The following is a 9,340-nucleotide window of genomic DNA, read 5'->3' on the forward strand; positions in this document are numbered from 1 at the left end:
CAATATACTTCCACTCAGTTCTGGATTTAGGAACAAGCAGAGTAAGCCAAGGCTTAGGGCCTCTCATGCTGAGGGGCCTCTAGAATGTTGGAGATAACTAAGTACTGTAGTTTTAGTATAATTGAAAATATTTTGTTATATTATTTAATATAATTATTATTCATTATCATTGAAAATGTTGTCGCTTACATAGCCTTTCATATAAAATCCACCACCAGAATTCTGACCCCTGACCTCTTTATCCCAATCCACACCAAATCCCATCCAGTCCACACCCAATTCCACACCCAATCCCATCAATTTCCCTTCCAGGGCTGCTGGACTACTCGTGTCATTCACAGGTTGCCCAACTTCACCTCAGACCTCAAGAGGAGACAATGGGAACTAACCTACCAACACATTCTAAAGGCCCATTCCACAGCAGGCATCATTTCTGCTAATCCCCTTCTTGCCACTTTCCCACCTCTTTTTTCCTCTTTATTTTTATGGTATGGGGCCTCTGAATCTTGACTTGGCTTAGGGCCTCAGCATGTCTTAATCTGGCCCTGCTTCCACTCATTCAATACCTACACAAATAAATTCAGCATCCAGTTAACACACCTGTACCTCAGGCAACCTGCCCTGCACACATTCACCCACAGTAGTATCATGGCAAATTCAGAAATGCAGGGTCCCTTCATGATAATCACTGTTACACCCCCTCATGGCCACACACCTAAGAATATACAACCTAGTATTGTAGAATAACCTAGCCAGGTTTGGATACTGCTTTCTGCTTCTCTCTCCTTGTTAATGCCTTCTCTCACAACAACAGACATCCCTAGGAGCATGAAAGGGGAGTGTGTTAACCACTGAGAAGAGTCTCCTCAGTGGCTAGCTCACCTCCTTTCACTCTGATTGGCTCCAATCAGCAGGAAAGGACAAGGAAACATGATAGAAGATTATTCTCAGGGGCTAACACATTCTCCTTTCATGCTGATTGGCTTATAGGATGCTGGAGACATTGGAACCCTGCTTCCCAAAAGATAAAGGGTCTAAGAATTGCCTGAGACCCTGGATGATTGCAGCCCTGCCACTAAAACATCCACCCACACTCAACAATTACTGGTCCCAACAACCCCTTGGGGACATACACTAAAATGCTGTCTGCTTAATACTGTGAGGGTAAAACCAAATCTAATCCAGGACTCACACCATTCACGTGAAATTATTGTCTATGGCTCAGGAACCAAGTCCTCACCCTACGCAGCAGCTACGAACGCAGGTACACATAAATACACGGGGGTGTGGAAAGAGTCAGACACTTTGTATAAAGCAGATCCAAGAAAATAAATGAGGCAGTAATAGGTGTATCAATTCCTGCTCTGAGCACGTGTACCTTAAAGCTCACTTACCCTTTGGAATTCCATCCCCTTGTGAAGGTTGGACAGCAAAAAAAGTGGATAAGAGAAAAATCAACTCATTTGAAATGTGTTGGAGAGCCTTGCACATACCATGGACTGCGAAAAAGACAAATAATTGGGTGTCAGAACAAATTAAACCAGAACTGTCACTAGAAGCTAAAATGATGAAACTGAGCTTATAATACTTTGGACACATAATTAGAAGACATGATTCATTAGAAAAGACAATAATGCTGGGAAAAACAGAAGGGAGGAGGAAAAGAGGAAGACCAAACAAGAGATGGATTGATTCCATAAAGGAAGCCACGAACCTGAACTTACAAGATCTGAACAGAGTGGTTTATAACAGATGCTATTGAAGGTCACTGATTCATAGGGTCACCATAAGTCATAATCGACCTGAAGGCACAACGACAACAAAACAACAGGCGCCATCTCTGTTATCTTTTTGGCACCTGCTGAAGACCTTCCTCTTTTAACAAGCCTTTTCAGTAGAGATTTTATCCCAGTCTGTGCCTGTGCTGGAATTGCTTTTTAAGGTGTTTTTAAAGCTTTTTTAAAAAAGATGTTCTTAAAGATGTTTTGATATATTTTAAAGTCTGTTTTTATGATGTTTTAGAGTGTTTTTAGTGTTTTTGTTTGCTGCCCTGGGCTCCTACTGGGAGGAAGGACAGGATATAAATTTTATAAATAAATAAATAATAAATAATTTATGTTAGGAATAGAAAGATGACACATTTGTTACTATTCCTTGTGCAAACAAACGCTTAGTTTTGTTCATCTGTAATAATCTGGCAGAACAGTGAGTGTGTTTCTACCCTAACAAATGTATTGGGTTGTTTTCACCTAAATCCTGCTCAGAGGAGACCCATTGAAATTAATGAACCTACGTTAATTAAGTGCATTAATTTCAGTGGGTATCCTCTGAGCAGGGCTAGTGTTGAATACCACCCATAATGGCATAAGCTTTCATAGACTCAAACCCACTTTCTCTGATGCAAGTGGGTTTGAGTCCACCAAAGCTTAAGCTGTGATACATTTTATAGTCCTGAAGGTGCCACAAAACATTTTGATTGTTTTGCTTCTAGAACTTGTCACTATAGGGACACAATGTCTCATTTGTGAAAAGCATTCAGACCAGCTTTGATTATTTTAATTTTGTAAGGATCTTGTGACTATGGTATTCCCGATCTGTATGTATGGATGCAAAAGTTGGACAGTGAAAAAAGCGGATAAGAGAAAAATCCACTCATTTGAAATGTGGTGTTGGAGGAGAGCTTTGCGGATACCATGGACTGTGAAAATGACAAATAACTGGGTGTCAGAACAAATTAAACCAGAACTATCACTAGAAGCTCAAATGATGAAACTGAGGTTATCATACTTTGGACACATAATGAGAAGACATAATTCACTAGAAAAGACAATAATGCTGGGAAAAACCGAAGGGAGTAGAAAAAGAGGAAGACCAAACAAGAGCTGGATTGATTCCATAAAGGAAGCCACAGACCTGAACTTACAAGATCTGAACAGGGTGGTTTATAATAGATGCTGTTGGCGGTCACGGATTCATAGGGTCGCCATAAGTCGTAATCGACTTGAAGGCACATAACAACAAATAATTTTGTCTGGAATTGGTATGGGGAGGAGAGAGAACATCCCCACCCCAAAAGCACAAACTGCATTAGTCTAGTTCAGGGCTGGGGAACCTGTGGCCCTCCAGATATTGTTGGAGTCTAACTCCCATCAGCCCTGGCCAGCAGGGCCAATGGTCACTTGTAGTCCAGCAACACCTGGAGGGCCACAAGTTCTCCATCCCCAACCCCACACCTAGACTAGCTTCTCAAGCTGCTGCTGCTGCCTCCCTCCAGACTAACATGAAGGGACCCTGCACTTCTGAATTCCCTACACTACTGGGGGGGGTCCCCAAGGTCCCCTCCCAAAGTCACTTGCCTGCCCCCATCCCCAAATCATCCCCGTTTCTGCCTCTCCCCCACCCCTCTCCTCAACTCTGAAGTCCTTGGATGCTCGGCCGTGACCAGCGGCGGCGGCGCATGCGCCTCCCCTCTCGACCGCTCCAGCCGGGCTGCGGCTGATCTCAAGCAGAGCGCGAAGGGCTTCGCCGGGGGAAAAATCCATCCGAGCGGCCGGGGAGCAGCGATGGCTGGGGAGAATCAGCAGCAGACTCTCCGGAAGAGCATCGCGGCTCAGCAGCCGGCCCCTCCCGCCCAGCAGCACCAGCAGCAACAGCAGCTCGGCAACGCCACAAGTGCCCCCAAAAGTTGTAGCAGCAGCAGCAGCACCGCCCCCCCTCTCCCCGCCGCCCCCCCGGAAAGAGTCACTCTGAAGAAGGAGATCGGGCTGATCAGCGCTTGTGCCATCATCATTGGTAAGAGGAGAGGGGAAAGGGGGTGCTGGGGGGCGCGGGATTCCCTGCGGCTGGGGGTCGAGGGAGGCGCGTGTCCTCTTTTCGAGGGAGGGCGAGAGAGGGAGGCAAAATCGCTTATACAACAAGCCCAGCTTTGAATGAACGACTGGCAGAAACTCTTCCCCCCCCCACCGGCAAAACACTCCTCTGTCTAAGAGATCAAAGCATTTGTGAGCTGGAAGTGGGGCGATCTTGGCTTGGTTGCTCCTGCGTGCCCCCCCCCCCGACTCCCGATCCTTGGCTGCTGTGGGTGAAAAAAGGAGAGAGTTTTGCTCTCTAGCTTGCCTTTTGGAAAGCCGGAGAATGCCCTGCAAAGCAGGCTAGTGTCTGCGAAGAGATTAGATCCTCTTTGCTCATTTCACTTTCTTGGGATGCCTGTTGCTCAGCCCCCATGCCTCTCATCTCTGGAAGAAAGCGAGGAGGGGATCTGGTGGTGACTAAAGGATGGTCGGATCTGTGCCCTCAGGTGCAAGGGCGCCAGATAGCCAAGGGGTCTGTTGGTGAGAAAGGTTACGCTGCTTCACACTTTGACCAAGCAGCAAACCTAGGTTTAGTGTGTGTGTACCCACCCATGGAGCACGCTGCAGCTAATCCCGGCTCACTGATGACTTCATGAGCTTTCCAAACACCGTCTTGGTTGCAGGAGGAAATGGAAATGGGCTGCCTTCAAGTCAATCCTGACTCATGGCGACCCTATGTATAGGGTTTTCATGATAAGTGGTATTTCATAAGTGGTATTACCATTGCCTTCCTCTAAGGCTGAGAGGCAGTGACTGGCCCAAGGTCACCCAGTGAGCTTTATGGCTGTGTGGGGATTCGAACCCTGGTCTCCCAGATCATAGTCCAACACTCTGACCATTACGCCACACTGGCTCTGTGTTGCAAGAAGACTTTACTGTTTTAGAGGTGCACCTCAAGACAACGGAATGTGTGTAGAAGAGGCTTACTTGTGGCCCAAGACAGATTCTGTGGAATTGTTTTCTTTCCAAGCTAAAGAGCCCATTGAAGAAGAGCAGGTGTTTGGGGAGGGGGTTTAGGGGGAGGGAGGGAAGGAAAACTAAGGTATCACTCCTGGCTTTTGTTCAGGCAAGCCACAGGTTCCCCCAAGGGATGCCTTTGCTAGCTCCTTCCTGGCCTGTACAGCAGACAGGGATGATGGATGGCCTTCTGCAGCCCACCTAGGGCATTTTCACAGGTGACACAAAGAAGTGTCTTTTAGTGTTTGTGCGCTGTCCATATGAATTGCTGTACTGCATTTTTATCAGGCTCTTCTTCCAAAAAACTCAGAGTTGACATAAACCTCCCCTCCCCCTTCTGTCCTCACAACAACTCTTTGAGGTTAGGGAAAGTTATATTTTCAGCGCCTATTGAAGACCTTCCTCTTTCAACAAGCCTTTTAAGTTGAGACCTTATCCCAGTCTGCATCTGTGTTGGAATTGCTTTTTAATATTTTTAAAACTTTTTTTTTTAAAAATATGTTTTTAACCTTTTTTCTAAAGATGTCTTGAAAGCTTAAAAAAAATGTTTTCAAAGTTGTCTTGTTTTAATGTATTGTAAAGTCTGTTTTTATGAAGTTTTAAAGTGTTTTTAGTGCTTTTGTTTGCCACCCTGGGCTCCTGCTGGGAGGAAGGGTGGGATATAAATTAAATAATAAATAAATAAATAAAAGTGTGTGTGAGAAAGAGGCTGGCCCATATTCACCTTTGGAGTGAGCTTCATTGTGATTTGAACCTCGGTCTCATGGCCTGGCCACATGGACTGACACTCTAACCACTACATCACACTGCCTCTTGTGAACACACAAGGTCCCGGTTTTAAAATCAACAGAGTGGCCTGCAGACAGATGGAATTGTCCTGATGTTTCAACCTTCAGGTGCTCTTGTATCACCTGTGAGCAGATGTGCTCTACCTAAAGTCCATTATTAGTCTACTCTAATTGCAATGGGAATAAATCCCCAGACACACACAAAAGGAAATGCCAGATTCAGAAGATATATTTTCCTCTGGACCAAAGCAGGGGATAAAAAGGTTAAACTCTCCCTCCATATCTGCTCTGATCTTATTAATTACCACCACTAATGACATTTGCATTAAAAAAAAAAAACACCCTGCACATTAAATGCATTTTTGCATTTCGCTTCACCTGTACTTTGACCCTGAGAGACACCTGCTCTTATGGGACCTTTGGTGTCCCAGAAGAAGGGATATCCATTTGTTTCTGTTCAGATGCAGTGCACCTCTACAGAACTCTACAGCAGACGGAGCTGGTGGCTGCATGTCAGTAGGGCAGTGGAATCTGCTGTGGGTTTTAGTCTGTACTTTCAAGGAGCTGCACAAGGTTCTGAAGCAGAAGCACCTTGGACAGCTCCTTGAAAGTTCGCACTAAAACCTGGAGTGGATTCCACTGCCCCACTGACATGGAGCCAGTAATTAATATTTGGTGCCTTGATTTTCAAACACTGGGAAGGATACGTTAGGCATGAGGCTTTTGAGGATGTACAAGAAGTTGCAGGACAGGACAGGATAATAAACCACCACATGTACAGGTGATGAAAACAAAAAACTCACTCAACTAAATCCAAAGTATAGGAAAGACCTTGAAGAAGTATACTAGGATCTAAATGGCACCAAACTGAATTTCTTTCTCAGTTAGTTAAAAAGTCCTCAAGTCTGTGCTTCAAAACAGTTTTTTTAAAACATATGATTAAAAATCTATTCAAATTCCACCATTTGAATTGTATTAAATAATATTGTACAGATGGGGACCTTGAAGAAATTGGGTAAGGGGGAGGTAGAGGGGTTTTTTTTGCCCTCTCTGTTCTCCATGCCCCCAATTAATTCCTCATCCAGTGCAAGAGGGGATCTAAGAAAGACTAGTCCAAAGGCTCTGGGGGCACCCAGAAAGATCGTCACTCAGAAAGCCAGGATCTCTTCTCGATCATCCCAGAGTGCAGGACACGGAATAATGGGCTCAAGTTACAGGAAGCCAGATTTCGACTGAATATCAGGAAAAACTTCTTGTTAGAGCGATATGAGAATGGAACCAATGACCTAGGGAAGCAGTGGGCTCTCCAACACTGGAGGCATTCAAGAGGCAGCTGGATAGGTACCTGTCAGGTATGCTTTAACTTGGATTCCTGTACCGAGCAGGGAGTTGGACTTGATGGCCTTATAGGCCCCTTCCAGCTTTATGATTTGGTGCCAGACTTTTTGTTAAGAGTCCTCTCAGCCAGCCCCAAGGATGAGTTCAGGATCAAAGGAATAAAAGAAGTTGCTTGATACCAGGTCAGACTCCTGGTCTATCACTAGCCCAGTATTCTCTCCTCTGACTGGCAGTGACAGTCTCCAGGCTCCCATCACCAAGGACCTCCTGTGTGCAGAGCTTGTGCTCTGCCTGTGGTCTTTCCCATCTCGGACCAAAGAGTGGGGATGAGCTTGCAGGTGTTTGTTTTGGGCTCAGGAGCTGCTCAGGACATGCCATCTCCATCTCCTGAAGTGTGGGGTGGTGGTTAGAGTGTCAGACTGGGACCTGGGAGAGTAGGGCTCAAAACCCCGCTCAGCCATGAAGCTCACTGGGGTGACCTTGGGCCACTCACTGTCTCTCAGCCTAACCTACCTCACAGGGTTGTGAGTATGAAATCAGGAGGGGCAGAACCATGTTGGTACACCACCTTGAGCTCCTGGGAGGAAAGGTGGGATATACATGTAAGAATAAAATTAAAATAAAATAAAGACGTGCTAATGTCAGTTTGGGGTTTGGGCTCAGGGATGTGGAGAAGTGAGCAAGTCTCGCACTCATTGATGCCAAACTTCTTGCAGGGGCCTTCAGCCACCTAAGCTTCTAGTTCTGGGCAGTCAAGAGCTTGCAGCAGGGCCAGTGTTTGAGTGCTGAATTAGGACTGGGGAGGCCCATGTTCAAATCCCCATAAAGTTCTCTAGGTGACATTGGAGGCCAGTTACTCTTTCTCAGCCCAACCTACCTCACAGGGCTGTTCTGAGGATAAAGGGGGACGGAACCATATATGCCACCGTGAGCCCCTTTGAAAAACATTATCCTGGTGCTAAGGATTTCCCCTGACATTGAGAGGGTATCCCCTGTGCACAACATTCAGCCTGCAGGCTTGGGGGCAGCGCAGGGTTGTTCTGACCCCCCACCATTTTTCTGCACATGTGTGGGGTATCTACCGTCATTAGTCTGCACTGCAGTGTTCATCACTTGGTATCCTCCACATATTTTGGACTACTACTCCAGTCTATTTTTTTTCCTGAATGAAAAGAAATGAAATAAGGTAGGAAGGAAGTTGGTTCAGAACAAGTTCTGGATTTGAAATAAATAATTGCAGGTCGCCTTAACCCAGGAGTTGCAAAGTGCTATGCCCCTGCCTCCTGCAACAGACAAGCAGCTATGGCAGATCAAAGTTCAGTACCCAAGGCCCTGCATTGTTCAGTTCTCTACTTTTAAAGAACTCTTTCAACAGCAGGGTCTGCCAAAGAGTCCAACAACATCAGGAGGGCTAAAAGTTCCCCATCCTTCCTCAAGTATTCGCTGTAAAACCTGGGCATGTTGCAGGAGATTCTGTGACAGATACTAGGACACAGTCTCAGTTCATACAGGACATTGGCTAGGACTGCCAATTTTACCACAAACCTCTGTAGATGTTCCTTTAACAGTCGTGTGATGTGCAGGTGATCAGATGTCACACTTCTCATCCACCGCACTATTGTTTATGCTTGTGCATTCTCCCCCACCTTCTCACACCAAGATTCCCTTCCTTCTGTATCTTTGTCCAGGTGTTCTGCTAATTTGTACATGCGAGCAGGAAGAATGGATATGAGCACACTAAGCTCTCCCCACCACCACCACTATTGCTGTTGCCCTCCACCTTGGGGAAGAGCAAAGGTCTGAAGCAGGAAGCCTCTTGTACTCATGAATTATGCAAGATTTTCTGTTGGGTGCCCCAATTATGTAAGGTGCTAAATCACATGGGGAGCCTCCATAAGTATAGAAGGTTCCCCACTTCAGACCTTTGCCCTGCCTGAGTTGGTGGGCAATGTGGGGACCATTCTGTCTCTGCTCTTGTGTAGGTTTTACACATGCGTAGTGTGGCTGCATAGGGCTTGTATTAGCAGCAAACCACTGTTTTCTGATACATCTGAACCAGGCCAACTACGGTTTGTGGAAACCATTTGTTGGCCCATAAACCAAAATTACAAACTAGAAATCGCAAGCCATATTAAAACGATGGTTTGCAGGAATACTAGTGGTCTGTGCCCAATTCAGATGTAACAGCACAGTATGGCTTGCTGCTCACTGGGAAATAAGGGAGGAAATCTGAGAGTGGAAGGGAAGAGTTGTGTGAACGCTAGGTTTGTTCACAAAGGACCAAAATGTCTAAAGTGAGCCAGTATTTATCTCTATGTTGTAAGAAGCTCCACTGTCTGATTGCTGCCCTGGGCTCCTGCTGGAAGGGCGGCATATAAATCAAATAATAAATAAATAAATTTCTAC

General features: G+C 45.8%; 1 protein-coding gene across 1 annotated transcript in view; it reads left to right on the plus strand.

Annotated features, from left to right (window-relative positions):
- Window positions 1–3,562: 3,562 nt before the first annotated feature.
- SLC7A10 (solute carrier family 7 member 10) overlaps window positions 3,563–9,340 on the plus strand; it is a 50,557-nt gene continuing 44,779 nt past the window's right edge. The window contains exon 1 of the mRNA XM_061593702.1: window positions 3,563–3,792. Within this exon, the coding sequence (XP_061449686.1) occupies window positions 3,564–3,792 (229 nt within the window). The 5' untranslated portion in view covers window position 3,563. The remainder of the gene's footprint in view (window positions 3,793–9,340) is intronic.

Source organism: Rhineura floridana, chromosome 13, assembly GCF_030035675.1.
Source record: "Rhineura floridana isolate rRhiFlo1 chromosome 13, rRhiFlo1.hap2, whole genome shotgun sequence".
NCBI lineage: Eukaryota > Metazoa > Chordata > Lepidosauria > Squamata > Rhineuridae > Rhineura > Rhineura floridana.